At 40.0% G+C, this 20,010-nt stretch overlaps 1 protein-coding gene across 1 annotated transcript in view; it reads right to left on the bottom strand.

Moving 5' to 3' along the window:
* Nucleotides 1-20,010, bottom strand: part of lhcgr (luteinizing hormone/choriogonadotropin receptor) — a 66,077-nt gene that overhangs the window by 26,227 nt on the left and 19,840 nt on the right. Inside the window, exons 3-5 of the mRNA XM_033025485.1 lie at nt 12,751-12,825; nt 7,236-7,310; nt 4,745-4,819 (exon numbers count right to left, since the gene is read on the bottom strand). Of these exons, the coding sequence (XP_032881376.1) occupies nt 4,745-4,819; nt 7,236-7,310; nt 12,751-12,825 (225 nt within the window). The remainder of the gene's footprint in view (nt 1-4,744; nt 4,820-7,235; nt 7,311-12,750; nt 12,826-20,010) is intronic.

Raw genomic sequence — 20,010 nt, 5'->3', positions numbered from 1 at the left:
CAGGACCACGATGTGAACGCTCTTTCCTTGATCCCATTTGGACAGATACATGGATAGGATAGGTTTAGAAGGTTGCGGGCAGGTAGGACTAGCATGGATGGGGCATGTTGGACCGAAGGGCCTGTTTCCAAACTGCATGACTCACTGCTCCAGACTTTATCATTAACCAGCCTGAGTGATTCCTCATATCGATGTTTCTCCTGGGGCACAGCCATGTGGATATACTTTGATCTCTCTGACATTCAATAAAGTTGATGCAATTACTTGATAATTTCTTTATCCTACCTGTATCTCATTTCCATGCTCAATTGTTATTAACATTTCTCCTCCTTTTAACAAATAACAGGATCACAGGAACAGGCCATTCGGCCCACTATGCCTGTGACAAATATGATGCCCAGTTAAAGTAATCTCATCTACCTGCACTTGATCCATATCCCTCCATTCCCCGCATATCCATGAGCCTATCCAAATGCCTCTTAATTGCTCCTATCGTATCTGTCTCCACCATCACTCCTGGCAACATATTCGCTGCAAAAAAGTTGCCCCGCACATCTCCTTTAAACTTTGTCACTCTAACCTTAAAGCTATGCCCTCCAGTTCTTTGACATTTCGACCCAGGGGAAAGGCTCTGACTTTCTACACTATCTATGCCTCTCATCTTTTTTTAAATTTCTATTTATAGTCAAAATGTTATATCCTGTTCCCATTCTATAAGCATGAATACACTACTCGAAGAAACATCTTTCAGGCAACATCCTGACACTTTTTTTTCTAATCCTGGAGCAGATGCAACTCTGAAATCAGATACTCTCACAGACTTGTACCATTACCTCCATCTATTTCCAATACCAAGCCAGCATGGTGGCGCAGCTGGTAGGGCTGTAGCCTTACAACACCAGAGACCCTAGTTCGATCCTGACCTCAGGTGTTGTCTGAATAGAGTTTGCACATTCTCCCTGTGGGTTTCCTCTAGGTGATCTGGCATTTATGAGACTTTTGGATAGGCACATGGATATGCACCTTCTGTGTGGGTGAGTGAGATGGTGAGATATGGATTATGTGCCAGTAGATAAGAGTTGGTCCTGGCATCCTATTCGGCACCGACGTTGTGGGCCAAACAGCCTGTTCCTGTACTGTACCGTTCAACAAATCACTCCCTAAGCATTTTGTAATGGCAATTCTGGTTTAATATCCTTCCCCAGCAGTTTCACAACCATTTTGTATCTTTTTTGTCATTGGTTTCCTCTAAGTGATCTGGTTTCCTCCCACATTCCAAAGATGTGCGGGTTTGTAGGTTAGTTAGCCTCTGTGAATTGCCCTTAGTACGTAGGGAGTGGGTGATACAGTTGATAACAGAACTAGTGTGGACAGGTGATCAATGGTTGGTGTGGGCACAATGGGCTGAAGGGCTTGTTTTCATGCTGTATCACTAAACCAAGAAAGTCTCAAGGGAATGATTTAATACATGAGATTCACGAAGGCAGGAACAAGTGTGTGGAGGCTCAAAAAGAGTCGTTTGGCCAAAGATCCTGTTTATCTCATTTATTAAAAAGTGATTCTTCACGTTGAATTATTTACCAAAATAATTCAGTTTAGTTATTTTGGTTAGACGAAAGGAGGTCTCCATTAGCTGGTGTCCATGCATCAGTGAAGAGAGTTTCTCAGCACTATAGTTCATCAAGAAGTGTGCAGCAACCTTATGGGCGTGTCCCACTTAGGCGATTTTTCAGCGGACTGCCGGCGACTGTCAAGTTTCCGGCAGTCGCCTGAAAAACCGGGAACTGGAACGGCGACTGTTGGAGTGGAAAATACACACACACACATCGCTTCCTTCACCAGCCCGTGTGAATTTTTTAGACAGTGCTCCCTCCTCTTGCCCTGTCTAAAAATTTCACACAGTGCAAAGCCTAGGTGATACAGACATACACCGCGATGAACAGGAAGGTTGGCGCTGTAAAAAGATGGTAAGCACAGTGTATGGTAAGTCCTTTAAAAGAGGAGGGGGGGACAAGGGGGGAGAAGGAGTGGAGACAACTTTTAAGAAGCCAGAGATACACGGCTGTGAAGCTCGGCGGACATTTAACATTACCGGTCGGTTTTCCTTGGTTCTTAAAACTACTGCTTACCTTTTATTTCCCAATGAGCCAATGAAATTCACTGGTCAGCACCGGCTACAACCTACGAGAACCTCCGAGAACCTTCGACCTCCTGGCAACCCTCTAGGATCTCCTGGCGACCCACCAACAGCTCGAGAATTCTCGCTACTCTCCATGGCGGCTTCATTCTAGTCGCCGCTAATTTTTCAACAATTTTTCAACTGGTTCCCAGACTGCGGGAACTCCTCACGACCATGAAGGCGACTCCCTGGCAACCGTCCGCGAACATGTGGCGACCATGTGGTGACTGCATAGTCTCCTGCAGTCACCTAAAAAGTCGCCTAAGTGGGACAGGCCCATTAAGCCATAAGTAATAGAACATTCTGTAGCAAATGTTACAGTACTGCTTGAGACTGTTCAAATTGTTCCGAAAAAATCTTGAGCTTCAATTTAGTAAAGGTTATCTTGTCTACATTCAACATGCTAGGACATTGGAGTGACAGAACATTAAGGCAAAACTTCATTAACTTTGTTCTTTACCAAAGCTTTGCTGAGCATGTTAAGGTCATACCATCTGCCTTTCAAGATGATGCAACATTCTATCAAATTTCTCTTGATTTTACATTAGTTTAGTTTAGTGAGACAGCATGGAAACAGGCCCTTCGGCCCAACGAGTCCATACCGATCATCTATCACCCATGCTCTAGTTCTTTGTTATCCCAGTTTTGCATCTTACATACTAGTGGCAATTTACAGAAGCCAATTAACCTATAAACCTGCATATTTTGGGAATGCGGGTGGAAACAGGAGCACTCGGAGATAGCCCATGCAGTCACAGGGAGAATGTACAAACTTCGTACAAACAGCACCGTAGTCAGGATCGAACCCAGGTCTCTGGCACTGTAGGGTAGCAGCTCTACTGTTGCGCCAGTGTGCTGCCCTACTTTGCTCAAAGACATTATTATTGATGCTGCAGGATGAGGCTGCAGCTTAGGGCAGCACTGTGGTGCAACAGTAGAGTTGCTGTCTTACAGCACCAGTGACCCAGGTTCAATCCTGACTATGGGTGTTGTCTGTATGGAGTTTGTACTTTCGCTGTGACCATGTGGGTTTTCCCCGCATGCTCTAGTTTCCTCCTACACTCCAAAGACATACAGGTTTGTAGGTGAATGTGGTTTTGGTAAAAATAAAATGTAAATTGTCCCTTGTATATGTAGGATAGTGCCAGTGTGCGGGGTTCAAGGTTGGCGTGGACTCGGTGGGCCAAAGGGCCTGTTTCCGCGCTGTATCTCTAAAGAAAATTAAACTAAAAAAAACCTTAGCAAAATTTGGGCTTCAATGACAATGTTGCAGATAGAATTCTGTGGGGAAGGTATACGAGTGCAGGTAAAGGGGTAATATTAAGATCAGGCTCTTAAAGTTTTTAAATCCACATCTGGTGCAATATTCTTTTTTTTTATTGCATGTGGACATCCTTCATGGAAATATATGCTACTAAGTTCTTGACTGCAATGTCCATTCTAATTCTTCAGTCAAGTGTCTTTGGAAAGCAAAGTTATGCAAAATGAACGGCCTTCGAAACACTAGTTAAACTATTATGTAAAATATATCCAATCTATCAAGGCATCTGAAATGTTACTTCAAGGTCTCTTGAATGCTGAAGCTGATCCTTGGATCTTTCCAGAGTGCAGCAGTTTGATTCAGAAGAATAGTTTGCGTGGTCCAGTGAATATTTCACTCCACATGCAAATTGTAGCTAACTCTGAAATTGGTATGCTTTTTTGTTTAACATTAATTAGGAATGGCAATCAATGTTTCTCTTCTAACAATAATCATTCTCTCATGAGCCCCACCCTGGGTTTCCCAACAAATACCTCTCCCTTCCTTTCATTGCCTTGACCCAGCACAGAGTTGTCTCAAACTGAGGTCTTAACTCACTTTACCCGTCGGATATATCTGGAGATCCTTTCATTATCTTCCTTGGGTAACTTTAGCTTTTGGCAATGGTGTAAAGATACCAATTACTAATCTTTTATCCATTGATGAGACACATTTGTTGATTCTCCTTTCTTTTCACTTTAGATTTATTTCAGATGGCCAATTCCCTATTAAGCAAATTTCATACTGAATGTGAGGAAAGATAATTTGCAGCCTACTTCTCATGTCAGCACAAGACCTGTGGGATAAATGAACTAATGGAAGAGTTTTTACCGATTGCAACTACATTATTTTCTCACACCTTTTTCAATACTATAATCGTAATCTTAATACAGTCTGGATATTAACAGACAATTTTCTCTGACTACAAAATAAGCTTAAGTAAATGAATCTGCTTAATTTCAGCAGCCTTGCATTCTCAACACAAAAGTTCCCTTTACGTATTGACAATTTCACTCAAAGCAGCCATAAGAAGAGCTAATGGATTGCAAGAACATAATGACATTTCAAGGAACACTTCTCATTTGAGGCTATAGGTATATTGTTTGAACATGGCAAATGGATTGCAGCATACTCAACAAGAAAGGTTAAACATATACTGTTTACCAAGCTGAAATTTCTCACCTGGATAATAAAAGCAAACACCTTTTCCCTACCCACTACCCCAACAGATGTATTTAAATAATGCTGATAAGTTGGACACTTACAGAATAAAACTGGATGCAATAGAGTGGATGTGCGTCAGATCAGGAAAGAGTCCTACTCCAGTATTGCAAATGCTCCTAGTTTAAAAAAAAGTTATATATTTATGATCAAGTCCTTCAGAGAAGGAAAAGACACTAACAAATGCACAAAATGATTTAATTTTGATTTACGTGGAAATTTAAGTTTTACAAACATACAAATCTCAAATAATATTGAGTAGATACATTCAGTGGGAAATACTTCCCAAATCTGGGTAATACCAGATATTGTTTATCAGGGGCGATATTCAATCTTTTTATTTGATATTTTTCACAATCTGGATTCTGAGGAAATTAGCACCATTCAGCTGTTCTTATAAATAGGGTTATCGACAAAATAAATTTTGATAAGCAAAATACCTTCGAGCCTGGAATCGAAAATATCTACCCCATTATGTTCACAGCAAAACAATACCAGGCATGGATCCTAATTTTCTGTGAAATTTCTTAATAATGTTGCTGAGGAAATACTAATAGAGCGCAGTTTACACAGCTTTTTTCAGCACTCTATGATTGTAATCTGAAAGTTGTTTAAATGGAGTAGTGATTCAGATACTTAAAGAAGTTGGATTAAGTGAGATTCTACAATACTTCAGTTAGATACATTGAAAAAAAATGATTCTTGTGTCAATAAATTGCTGAAAGGTTGCAAATACAACATTAACAATATACATGTGGTACACATCTTTTACATGGTTGAATATCACAAGCCACTTCACAGTACTTTTACTGAACAAACTTTGACATAGTCACGTATCAGGACAGATGGCCAAATATTTGGTCACAAAGACAGAATTTAGTACGATCTTCAAGAAATAATTAGTGAGGCAGAGAGAGACAGAGATAGAGGATATAGGGAGGGAATTCCAGATTTTGGGATCAAGCAACTGTTGGCAAAACTGTCCTTCATGGAGGATTAAAATCAGTAATACAGAAAATGCGAGAACAGGAAGATAGCAGGAAAATTAACAAAATGTTGACTGTATTACCATAGAATGTTACTAAGACAGGGACAAGGTCATGAAGATGTCCGAAAAAAGAGTAAGAATTTTAAGATAGAATTAAAAATCTCAATCATCATCAAGCAGAGGATTGGTTAATTGCATAATGCACGTTAGAATACAGGAAGCAGAGTGCATCACGTAAGAGAAAGTGGCTAGAACTTGCTTAATTTATTGCAAAGACCATCTTGGATATGAAAAGCTTTAGTGGAATAACTGGTGCAAGAAGAACGCAGAACAGTTTTCATTTGTGGTTAAATACTGAAAGAAAACATACAGGTTTAATGAAAGATGCCAAATGGTCAATTCTTTAAATGACAGTGCAGCTGCATTGGACCAAATGACTTAGTTCTCTGATGTACTGATGTAAAATTATAACTTTTTGAATATTAAAAGGTAAAAAGCAAAAGGAAAAAAAAAAAAAATCAGGCATTTATTTCTGTCAATAAGAAATCAAGGCAAAGACAGAATGCAGGAACATCACGAAGGATGAAGGTGATGGAAGATAAGCGGAGATATTAGCCAGTAGGTGATAACAAGGTCTAGGTTTTAAATACCTAGAATTGTTTGGGAAACAGCTGTGCTACAGTTTTGATGTCTTGAGGAAACATTGCTGGATCATATCCTAAACAAAGGTTTATTAGATTGTATCCTTTTCTACTAAAAAGAACGGTACTAATATTACCCTGTTTATTAATATTATTAACTACACACTATTATTAACATGTTGCATGTGTGTTCTACATCAAATACCCTCTACCTCACTGCAAAGCATCCTGGGATAAATTCCTACTCTAAATGCAGGAAATAAACACTAAATATGGTATATAAACACAAGACCCTCAATCTTACTTTTCTTTTATGGAAGCCCAAGCACCATAAAGGAGTCAGTACTTAACTCCTTACAACCCAACCAATATAATTGCAAAGGTGAGTGATATTGGCACACAAACTGAAAGGAGTTTTTAACAATTTTAACTGAATAACTACAGAACAAAAGGACTCAAGTATTACTAATAAAAAGTAACTTCAGCATTGATTTTTGGAAACAATTATTTCAAAAGAATGATCCTCCAGGTTAATATCAGAGGAAGAATTATGCAATAGGTGGATATGCATTGTGTGATCCACAGAGATTTGACTTTGGTGGAATCTTATAAATAATAATTTCCCTGTGAGTTCTAAACATATTTCTAATTTTCAGATGGAGGGTGACCCTATGACCATCTGCTGAATGTCATGGGGACTGTTTCTGCAGAAAGATGAAACAGATGGATCAGATTACTTCATTTGTCTGCATTTACTCTTATGATCTTTAGCAACTAACAAATAAATTATAAATATGGAATAAAAGGCAAGCAATGGCCATGTGCAATACAGCAGGAACATTAAACAGAATAGCACTCTATTAAAAAGTTATTCACCGACACTATTGCAAATTAAGGTTCTCTCACAAGTATCTTAGCTGTGGTAGATTGCTGAAAGCTTCTTGGTCAATTTTCACCAGGTGCTTTGTATTCTGAATTGAACTAGAAAGAGAAAAACATTAATAAATTTAAATTAATGGACCAATAAATAATAGAATCTTTATTTAATTGCAGCTGTAAAAATGTAATTAAGAGTCATAGAGTCACAGAGTCATACAACATGGAAATAGGCCCTTCAGCCCAACTTGCCCATGCCAGCCAAGATGTCTTATGTACCAAGAGTGGGTACAATCACTGATTTTTAATCTTCCTTAACTGTGAAACCGAGTCAATTATAGAATTCCAACAAGCTGTTGCAATGAATCAATTCAAATTAAGAATCATACTGGAACAGAATTAGTACACTATTCAAAGCCTTAAAGAACTAAGTAACAGAGCACTCTCTCAGACATTTAAGTGTAATTCCCTCATCACAATGGCGACATAAAGCAAAGGTGATTTTCTTCTTGATCTTGTTAAACTTCAAAGCTCTCAGGGTATTTGTTCATGCCAGGCTTTATATGCATGCTAGAAATCTTCTGTTTATTCCAAAATATGTTGCAATGCTTCAAGTAAAAATATCCCATTTATGTATCAATGGAAGGATTAAGAGTTTTGTTGATCGACTGCAAATATACCCTTGGGAGATCACCAAAATAGACCTGAAGATGTCAGCTGAGCTAGATTTCAATAATTTCTGAAGTTTATTCCTTTGTAAACTGCAATTATACCAAATGCATTTTATTAGGTAAATAACACCAAAAAGAGCAGGGCAAACCAGGGCAGGATTCAGGTGCATAGCTTGACAGGATGGTTCCGACAACATTTTGTACACTTGCCTTCATCTGTCAGTGTATTGACTACAGGAATTGGGACATCATGTTACAGCTGTACAAGATGTTGATAAGGCCACATTTGAAGTAATGTGTACAGTTTTGGTCACCCTGCTATAGGAAGGATATAATTAAACTGGAAAGGGCACAACAAAGATTTATGAGGATGCTACCACATCTGGCAAGTTTGAGCTGTAAGGAAAGGCTAAAGTACAGTAAGCCAGATCTTTTTTCACTGAACCTTAGGAGGCTGAGGTTAATAAAATCATGAGAACATTGATAAGGTGAATAGTCACAGCCTTTTCCCTATTGTAGGGAAGTCAACTAGTGGGCGTAGGTTTAAGGTGAGCGTGGAAAGATTTCACAGGGACATGAGGGGCAATATTTACATACAATGGTGGATGTGTACATGGAATGAACTGCCAGAGGACGCGAGTAGAGGTAGGCATAATAATGCCATTCAAAAGGCATTTGGACAGGTATGTGGGTAGGAAGAGCTTGGATGAATATGGGCCAGGTGCAGGCAAGTGGGACGAACTTGGTTAGGCAACCCAGTCGACATGGAGAGGGGCTGAAAGGCTTGTTTCCCTGCTGTATATATCTGTTACTCCATCATGGCTGAACTAATTATGGCCAGAAGCCAGCCACCAATGAATGGCAGAGGGGGGCGTGTTCCAGGAATGTGCTGCTGGGGGTAGTGGTTGAGGCAGATATGATATTGGCATTTAAGAGACTTTTGGATAGGCACGTGGATATTCAGGGAATGGAGGAATATGGATGATGTGCAGGCAGATAAGAGTTGGTCTTGGCATCATATTCAGCACAGTCATTGTGGGCTGAAGTGCCTGTTGTTGAGCTGTACTGTTCTATGTTCTATGTCTGTTTCATGCATTAGCCATCCCATTGCAATTTTCAGTTGAGTACAAGGGCTTGAAACTGATATGATGCTGATATTCTGGTATTGATAAAGTGGCATCTGTTATTCAGTCAGAGGCTGGGTTCAAGGTATTTATGGCCACAGTGGGTAGCTGGCATCAAAGCTTCACATTTGGATCGCTGGCTAATGGGAGTAAAGAATGGTAAAACTGGAACTGATGTTTATGTTGGGGCGGGAGGTTGAACAGTAGATTGGGAATTGGGTGGGGGGTAGCGGAAGAGTGTTTAGTCCTGTGCAGGGTTGGGATCTGAAGTATAAAGGAAAATTACTGAATTACTGCAGTAACCAACTGCTTCCTGTTTCGTTGCTGAGTTCAGAGCACCAGATTGTCCCAGAACTGCAAGGGTCTCTCACTCCTGAAGGAGCCCAGTCAAATTTCTACAGCAACATAAAATGAGAAGTGGCGTGAAACAACCAGGTTTACATCTCCGAAGATAGACACAAAGTGCTGGAGGCAGCACTTCAGCGGATCAGGCAGCATCTTTGGAGAAAATGGATGGGCGACGTTTTAGATCGGGACCCTTCTTTAGACTTTATCTTCAGTATATGCCAGCATCTGCAGTTCCTTTTTACAGCTTTACATCTCCTTCAGACAGATCATCTGCAATCAACATGTTCATTCAGGCACCACCACCCCCATCTACATCCTTCACGCTTCCAATCTGCACCCTGTCACTGACATCCCCTCAGTTCTTTCCAACTTTCCCCTTCTCTGCAACCTAATATATGCCTTTTTTTCTAAGTTTTTCTTAGGGTCCAGGCAAACATACGTTTCCTGCAATGTTATTCGGTTTGCTCTCCTGAGTTTGTGTGTTTTAAAAGGATGCCAATACATTAAAACTTTGTTTCATATAACAGTTGCACTATACTTTGTGAGTTTACAGTTGGATATTTTCCAGCAAACAGAAACTGATTAGACAAATAAACCTTGACGAGATAGCCTGTGCATTTAATTGGAATCTGACATGTATGCCAAATATGCCATTTGCAGTGTGTTTGAGATGAGCCAATAATATATATTTTTTACATTGTTTATTGCAGGTCTCCCATGGCAATGTTCACGCTGAGTTGAGAAATATCTTGTTGCCTAATTATTGGATTATTTATCCTTTGTAGGTCCCACTGGTTTATATTGAGTAGATGTCAAATTAAATATTTGCTCAATGGCATTTAGGCTATTTGATTTGACACAGGAACCTTAAGGCACTGGTGATTGTGGGTGTGGGGAAGAATGTGATAATGTGATGTTACAATATCAGTTGGATTGGATCGGTCAGCAAAATGGGAAAATGGGGGTGGTGGAGGACCTGGGTTGAATGCATGAATGATACTTTATTGTATTGGATCAATTTCCCTCGGGGGATGAATAAAGTTCTATCGTCTCGTATCGTATTGACAATTGTATTTATGAGATAATGGAAGTGTGGTAATGGTTGTAGAACATGTTGGAGAACATGGCAAGTATAGGTTACTTGAAGGGATCCTACCCAATGGGTTGACTCTATATTTACACATGAGCAAATCACACATGGGGCCTTTAAATAATATGAATGGTATGGACCATGCATTTGAAGATCAAAATCCCAAAATTGAGGTCTAGTCTTGCCCTGGAGGTTTTTTTATGCCATTGTATACAACCAGGTTTTCTGTGGAGGAGAACACAGGAGGGGTAATATCAGACCAAAAATAATGTCTGCCAGCATGGTCATTATTTTCCAATTCATTTTATTTTTATGTGAAATTGAATAAAACGGCATAAAATGGCAATTCTCTCTTAAAACAGTGATTTTAATTGATATATTTAATGGGTGTATCTCTTGGTGGTACATTCTCTGAGCTTTTAAAGCTTACTATTCATTTTAATTTTTAAATACATTTTGGAAATATACCACAAGAATAGAAGTTACCTTATTATAATAATTTTGTTTTTTTGTCAGCAGAATGATAGAAGAAGATAAATCTTAAACCTGGTCAGACCAGGGAGCACCTGAACAGCAAGTTTGCACCATTAACTATTCATTTATAATACCAGCTATGAGCTGAAAGAGCTGAAAATCTATTTTGTGTTAATACTCTAATAATTAAAAAAAATGATTTGCATGGCCTTTTATTTCTTTTCAGTGACTGACCTTTAAATCGAAATTCTCACCATGGAGATAGTGAAGCATGTTACTGGAGTGTCTTAGCTGGAACCTGTGACTGAAACTTAAAATAAAGACGTGTTGAGAAAATGAGCGCCTGAAACCAGAAAAATAAATAATCCTGCACATATAAAAATTAACCGATTTGCAGATATCTATGGAAGAGTTAATTGGAATTGTTAATAGTGTTAATAGGGAATATGTTCTTGGGTGCGAGAATTTCACATGTATGAGCATTGTCTTTGCAGCATCCACCTTGCCCAAATGATGTTTAAACAGTTGGGCAAAGCACAAAATTCATCTCCAGCAAGATTTTCAATCATCGAATGTCTTTGAACATGAACCACTAATCGTGTAGGTATGGCCGTATGTCAGCTGTAACTCTGCCAGTTCCCTCTCTTCTCTGTAGCTGGACGTGTGCAAGGATCTATCCTGTATTGAGAAACTAACTGACAATGATCAATGGACCTTTTCTAAGTTGCAAGGTATAGCAGCATTAGCAACACTATGCTGATGAGGATAAACTACAGCTCACAAGGAGTAGAAACCAAGAACTGCAGATGCTGGCTTACAAAAAAGGGAAACAACGTGCTGGAGTAACTCAGTGTGTCAGGCAGCATGTTTAGAGAACATGGATAGACAATGTTTTGGGACCCTTTATCTATCCGTGCCTGACCCGCTGAGTTACTCCTTGTGTTCTTACAGTTTACAAGTGGTCATGTCCAAAGTTTGGAAATTGAACTGCTAAGTTTACAAAGCAAGCTCTGATGCTCAAAGTTAGACTCTCAGTGTAATTTTTTTTGGAACAAAATCATCCAAAGATTCATTTGAGAAATCAGCTGTGAGGTTGCAGTCAATGTTCATAGATTTGCTCGTCCAGTCTTCATCCCTCTCTACTGTTGCTTAGCTTTCATTACTAAGCTCAGGAGGCAAATTAGTATCTCATTGAAATTATCAGCCCGTCTCCCCAGAAGGAGTTGTTCCCACCCATCCTAGCACACTCGAGTTAAATGTGATAGTTGATAGATTGGAGACTAAAACCATAATAAAATTAATAACAAAACACAACAAAATTTGTGTATAAAATCGTGAGAGGAATAGATCGGTTAGATGCATAGAGTCTCTTGCCCAGAGTAGGGGAATCGTGGACCAGATGGCATAGGTCTAAGGTGAAAGGGGCAACGATTTAATAGGAATCTGAGGGGTTACTTCTTCACAAAAAAGGTGGTGGGTGTCTAGAACAAGCTGCCAGAGGAGGTAGGTGAGGCAGAGATTATCCCAATGTTTAATAAACAGTTGGACAGGTACATAGATAGGACAGGTTTGCTGGGATATGGACCAAATGTGGGCAAGTGGGACTAGTGTAGCTGGGACATGTTGGCCAGCGTGGGCAAGTTGGGCTGAAGGGCCTGTTTCCATGCTATATCACTCTACAACTCTAATTGCTTCACTTTACTTTCAGTGTTTTAAACTCTCACATGCCCGAAGGAGTTAAAATTCAGCTCTTGGTTTTCCACTCCTTTAATCACATTGGTTTCAAGGTTAAACTAGTTTGGCATTGGCAAAATTATAATATTTACAACACTACTTACAGTTCCATCAAGTCCTTAAGATCAACAAAAGCTTGAGTCTCAATTCTCTCCAAGGAATCACTCTGAGAAATATCACTGAAAGATTAAAAAAAAGTGAAATTAATTATTCCATTATCTGGTGAATTAAATAAATCTATACAATTATAAAATTATTTTCTCATTTTAATTCCAGTAGAGAGAAACGAATTCTAAGAATTGAGAATTTACCTGGATCTTTTTAGCTTAAGGAGGCACTGGCATCAACGATAGGGTCATACTGTACTCTCATATTTCTCTTTGCATCTCCTATTTATGTCCAATCTATTACATCTATTACATCCAATATTCAAAAAATATTTCCTTAAATGAATTTTAGGCAGATTGAAGCTGTTGTCTTTAGTAATCTTCACAAATTTTGCACCACAGCCTCTAGATACATCTCTGTCAGCAATATCTGGCACAGTGGTGCAGCAGTAGAGTTGCTACCCAACAGAAAGAGAGACCCAGGTTTGATCCTAACCACGGGTGCTGTCTGTACGGAGTTTGTACGTTCTCCCTGTGACTGCGTGGGTTTCTCCGGGTGGTCAGGTTTCCTCTTACACTCCAAAGACGTACAGGTTTGTAGGATAATTGACTACTGTAAATTGTAAAATTGGCCTTGTGTAGGTTACAACCAGTGTTTGGGGTGATTGCTGGTTGGTGTGGACCTGGTGGGCCAAAGGGCCTGTTTCCAAGCTGTATCTCTAAAGGCTAAAAGTCTAAAGTCTAAATCTGAGATGCACAAGAGATGGCAGATGCAATACCAAATAGTTTGAGCTTGTGATGCTCGTGTTGAACTTTACTCCAAAATTATCTCTAAGTCTGCCCATATCCATAATAACCAGAACAATGCCTAATTCTATCCCTGGCATGTCCTCTGCTGCTAAAACTCTTTTACCTTCCTTTGTTATCTCTGATCTTGGCTTTCTCATAATAACTGGCCTACCTTCCCACATTCTATCCTCTGTAAACTTGAAGCCACCCAAAATTCTGCTGCCAAATCCAAAATGTGTGCCAAATGGCATTCACCCATAACCCGTGACTACAGAGCAGATTGGTATCTCATTAAGTAACAACCCAATTTTAAAATTCTCATCAGTAAAGTGACATTATGATTAATTATTCAAATGCATCCACTTCATAACAAGTAGCAAGTTCCAAACATTGTGAGGTCATCACTGTTGAAAATCAGTTGCTTAGTTCAATCTCAACAGCGGGAAGAGTTAATGTTTCAAGTCAAATGCCTTTCATTATACATGGTTCTCTTTCCACAAATGCTGACTGACCTATTGAGCATTTCAACATTCTCTACTTTTATTTTAGATTTTGAGTACCTGCAGTTTTTTTTATTTTCAAAAAAGGGTCCAGTCTGAAGAAGGTAGACAAAAATGCTGGAGAAACTCAGCAGGTGAGGCAGCATCTATGGAGCGAAGGAAATAGGCGACGTCGAGACCCTTCTTCAGACTGGGGGGGGGGGGGGGGGCGGGTCTGAAGAAGGGTTCAGACTCGAAATGTCACCTATTCTTTTTCTCCAGAAATGTAGCCTGACCCGTTGAGTTATTCCAGCATTTTGTGTCTATCTTAAAGCATATAATCAAGTTTTGGAACTGCACCCTGCCTCAATACATAATTGATAATTTTGACAGTGGAGAATCTACTGTAGTTGTCACCAATTACAAGCAAATCATCATTGGAGCTTCAAAATCAACACAAACGTTGAATCATGGCCCTTTGGGTAATTCTGACATTCGTACTGGTGATTGCAGGTTTACTGTCATAATTGCTCAACAAAGTAGATGTTTGTTGATTTTAAGTACAACCACACAATCAATTCCTGGGAACCTGACCTTTTACTGGCTTTTCTGAGTAATATCCGTAATTTAATTCCCAAACAATACAAAAATGGAGGTAGGTGCAATTACAAGTTCATCACTAACTTTCTGCAAGGCTTAGTTTATGTGCCGTGTTAGGAGAGGATGTCATTTCCATGTCCATTTTTGTAAGCAAATTATCATCATGCACTGTGAAAGAGCCACTTCTTGCTTTACTGCAGACTGAAGAAATGTTCCTAACTGAAACGTTAACCATTTCCCCCAGAGATGCTGCCTGACCCGCTGAGTTATCTGGCATTTTATGTCTAACTTTGGTATAAATCAGCATCCGCAGTTCCTTTTTTATCACATTTTGCTTTAGTACAGTTTTGATTTTGCTTAGCATTATAATTCTGAGCACTGCAATTATGCTAGCACAATATACACCTGATTTGACAGCCACTTCTTCATGGCCAATGGGTTCAACTGTAGGCAAGGGATGGCACAAGAAGTAATCAGCATGATAAAACTGATAACCACTAGCTGAGATCATATTTCTTGGGGCTCAAGTATTCACTGCTTATGGTGAATGGGCAGTTTGCTATTAGCATTGAAAGACAGACTATCAAGAGGCAAATGGGCAGTCATAAGATTAAAACTATTATCTAGGTACAGATGAAAATGTTAAATGCCCCGTTACAGAGAGTGTTTTTTGTTCTAGCTGTAAATAATGTTCCTCGGTAGGCATTAGCAAAAGACTTGCCATGATAACAACCAACGCATTGCATTATTTTTCTCTGACAGAAAACCACCAAGTCCAACTGTGCTTGTGACTATATTAGTTGACTGCACATTGTGCCTTCCCTCATAATGAGAATCATTGTGGGGGGATGTTCTTTATGTTTAAATCTCTTATTAATGTTATGTCTGTATTCTTTCTTTATGTGCTGCATTGGCAAGAAGCATTTCACTACACCTAGGTGTATGTGACCATTAAATAACCTTTGAACCTTTGACCATGTTTAATAAGCAGTGGTACAGATAAGGGTCAAGCACAGTTTGATCAAATGGGCTGCATATCAATGAGGTTTTTTTTAAACATTTTTTTGTGTATCTTCATTGCCCATCCCTTTTTGCCAAGTCTACATTCCATGCTAACACAATTGCCCAATTCCATGAGCTCTTGTGCCCAAGCCTTTTATGCGCCAAAAAGAGACACAAAATGCCAAAGTAAATCAGTGGGTCAGGAATCATCTCTGAAGACCATGGATAGGTGACGTTTCAGGTCAGTACCCTTCTTCTCACCTCCGTTTAGATTTAAGACTTTAATTTTTAAACATCACTGTCAAATGATGTCATACCATGGGTACTTCATGAAGTAGGCCCCTTTACAACAAGATTATCAATTTAACCATGTCTCATTGCACTAAATGAGAACTAAAATAACCTTTCCCCTTATCAACTGTTTCCTCCATATGTGTTGGAATATTTTTGGCTCATTTGTAATGAATATTTTCTAGATTGACCCCTGGGATGACAATTGTCCTGTGACAAAAGGTGGAGACTAAGAATAAGATTAGATGTGCGTTTATTGATGCATAAGGTTTGATGGCACTTGAAAAGGTGAGTGGGAAGGTGTGGAGTAGTTATTCTTGATTAGAATGTCTGAAACAAGGGAGTTTATCTCTAGATAACGCACCAGATATTTAGGACTGAGGTCAGAAGGACATTTTTCACAGAGTCCATCATTTGCCAGCTCTTGCCTCACCTCTTTTTATTAACTCCTACTTCTATTTCATCAGCCTGAAGAAGGGTGCTGACCCAAAAAGACATCTGTCCATTACCTTCCACGGAAGCTGCCTGACCCACTGAGTTCCTTCAACAGCGTGTTTTTTGATCCTGTTTGCATATATTTCTGCACTCTCATGGAGCAGTACGTGGTGTTCAAACTGAGTTGTTAAACATATCTTGTTGCATATAGTTATCTGGCTAAAAGTTGTGCTATATTAAGATTGCCTAGTCTATCACATAGCTGTCTTGGAGATAGTTCCAGCCCAAGCATAGCATTCTAATTACCCAAAAGCACATTCAACCATACCAAGCACAGAATTCATATCATCCAAATTACACTGCATTCCTTCTCAATGTATACAATTGTAACCTAATTACTTTTCCTTCAAGCCCAAAATATAAAATTCCACTTCATTATATTGAATTAAAATGTACTAAGGATCTTCTTATATCCTTCAATGTACCCGTAACTTCCTAGTTATTCACAATTCTAGAACCTTTTTGTACAAGATGGCTATTAGGTTAAATTCATTATACGAATTAAATGTTCCGACAAATCTCCGAGCAGCTCATATCAAAATTATAAAGTTGGTACATCCACAATTTGAAATTAATAGAGAGTCAGGTGATGTCAAGTCTGGGATCACTCATTCTAATTACCCAAAAGGCTATGATTCTGAAAATCAAAGACGGCAAATTACCATCAGGGTGATGGTGAGAGATTGGGTACTGTAGATGTTCAAAGAGAACGTCAATCTAATTATGTATCCATTTAGGATAACATGGAAGTTAAGGTACGGAGGTAAATTAATTGTAATGTGCCAAACAATTTATAAATTACCCAAGAGGTAAGCACATTAGTACATTGTAAGTACATTGGAGAAAAATATTTTTCACACAGAGAGTGGTGAATCTCTGGAACTCTCTGCCACAGAAGGTAGTTGAGGCCAGTTCATTGGCTATATTTAAGAGGGAGTTAGATGTGGCCCTTGTGGCTAAAGTGATCAGGGGGTATGGAGAGAAGGCAGGTACGGGATACTGAGTTGGATGATCAGCCATGATCATATTGAATGGCGGTGCAGGCTCGAAGGGCCTACTCCTGCACCTATTTTCTATGTATCTATTACAGCGGATAAATCTCCAGAACATGACCAAGTGCTTCCTTGGATCTTGTGAGAAGCTTGGGAAGCTTCTGTTTTATTTTAATGCTTAAATAAAGTCACATGCATAACCTTCAATGTAGAAAACATCCCAAAGTGCTTCAAAGAAGTCGACAATGAGCCGTATAAGATAACGATCATGGATGAGGAAAGCATGTGGAATAAGATAGAGGCTGAAGCGAACATGAAGAGACTAATCTTAACTGGTTTCAGTGATGGTGTGGCGCTACCTGGTGGTCAAGCCACTTACTGATTGAACCCTCGCCACCAGAACTGGAACGGTCATGTGACTGCGTTTGGTGGGAAGAGAACGTCAGCAGTTAAGGGGTGTGCCTACAACAACAGCAGAAACTTAACTCGAGAGCTCGAGTCAACAACCTCACTCAACAGCAGCAACAATGACTTTATGTTAGAGTGTACCAAACTCGCATGTATGCCAAACCTGTAATGTCTTAATAAAAACAACGTTTGTACACAATGTTTGGCCTCGCTACAGTGGTGACTCGACGTTCCAATACGATATTTTGGATTTCTCGCCATGTCCGCAGTTTTTTTTCATTTTCGGTCCTGTCGTTTTCCTTGGTCTTTCGTTATTGCCGACATCTCCCAGCCGCTGATGGGCGCTGATTTTTTGGGGGGTTTTCTCCTGTCACGCCACCTACCGGTCGATGAGAAGGGACAGCGTCTCGCCCCTTCTGCAGCTTTTGCCTAGGTCTCCTTGCAACCCCCGGCCCACAGCCTGAGCGCTGGCGGGCCCCACAGTCTCGACCCACGGCCGGACCCAGAGCAGGAGCAGCCCTCGACCATGCTGGCTCGCCTTCTGGATGAAGGTAGGCTTGCTCTTTTCTGTTTCACCGTCTCGCCCGCTTCTGCCCTCAAGGACTGCCTGTGTGTCTACCTAATATGACTTTTGTGCTTGACCTGGGTGGCTCATCTTCAGCCCGCTCATTTGGGACATTGGTCAGCCCGTACGGGTGGCCCAGCCTCGCCGCTCTCATCTTTACCGGTTGTGTTTCCGGGCGTGGGTGTTGTGTTTATGAGTTCAGGCCACTGCTTTTCGTCTGTCTGCTCATTTTCCTTCCTCTGGTTCTGGGGGGGGATCATGTGGCGCCACCTGGTGGTCAAGCCAATTACTGATCGAACCCTCGTCACCAGAACTGGAACGGTCACGTGACTGCGTTTTCCGGGAAGAGAACGTCATCAGTTAAGGGGTGTGCCCTACAACAACAGCAGAAACTTAGCTTGGGAACTCGAGTCAACAACCTCACTCAACAGCAGCAACAATGACTTTATGTTAGAGTGTACCAAACTCACATGTATGCCAAACCTGTTATCATATCATTAAAAGTCTGATCTTGTATGTGTGTATATGTGTGTGTATATATATATGTGTGTGTATATGTGGCTGTCTTTACATCTTTGCAAAAACAATACGCGGTAGCGATTAAATTTTTACATATTGTGATTTGACATTTTTCCCCCCAGTCACCTTCACTGAACATTTTATGCTTTACTTCTCTGTTTATTACTGATTAAAGGTAAGTAAGAAGTTTAAAAACATCAAAATACTTTGAATTTAAAATGACCAGCTTTCACTGATGACATCACAATGGCTCAGCTAGTAGTGATCAGCTTCACTGAAGATTTCATCCTATATTTCACGTTTTTCACGATTAAAGATTTTAAAATTTCCACCAACTTTCACAAGATTTTTACATATTCTGATTCACATTTCCCCTCCAGGCAGTGATCACTTTCACTGAACATTTTATGCTTTATTTCTGGCCTTATTACTGATTAAAGTTTAAAAAAAATCAAAAGATTTTGAATTTAAAACGACCAGCTTCAACTGATTACGTCACAATGGCTTGGCTATCAGTGACGACTCAGGAACACTCTGAACTTTTCACCCCACAGGAGGGGGAGGGCGAATTGCTATTGCAACACGCAGGGGAAGTGCAATTGGAATTTTTTTAAAGGCCACTGCTCAGGGAGGCGGGAGTGCTGGAATCTTACATTCAGGAACGGCTTGAGTTGGAGGACCACGCCTCCCGTGGGGGCTATGGGTAGGGAACGGGTGCGTTGGGGGAGCAGACCCAACGGGTCTGCACTTGGTCTTCTGTCTTAATAAAAACAACGCTTGTACACGACGTTTGGACTCACTACAATGGAGAGAATATGGAGTTTGAAGCCGAGATAGGAGTGATAATGAGATATTAAGATATTATTTATGAATGGTGTTATGCACAGTGATGAGTTGGCTGAGGAGAACAGCATAATCAGAGGTAATAATATCTTTGATTCAGTCTTCCAGCAGTTCATCTGCCGCCAATTGCAGCGCATCCAGATTTCTGACAAGCACAGAGATTAAAAGAGGCAATTAAGATGTAGAGGCACAGAGTAGGTAGAAGTGGAAGCCATCCTGAAAGCATTGAGATGATTTGAAGAATAGAATGAAACAATTGATTATATCAGGTATA

The sequence above is a fragment of the Amblyraja radiata genome, chromosome 8 (assembly GCF_010909765.2).
Source record: "Amblyraja radiata isolate CabotCenter1 chromosome 8, sAmbRad1.1.pri, whole genome shotgun sequence".
NCBI classification, from domain to species: Eukaryota; Metazoa; Chordata; class Chondrichthyes; order Rajiformes; family Rajidae; genus Amblyraja; species Amblyraja radiata.
The sequence above is the reverse complement of the archived record's forward strand: the minus strand, read 5'-3'. Positions and strand labels throughout refer to the sequence as shown.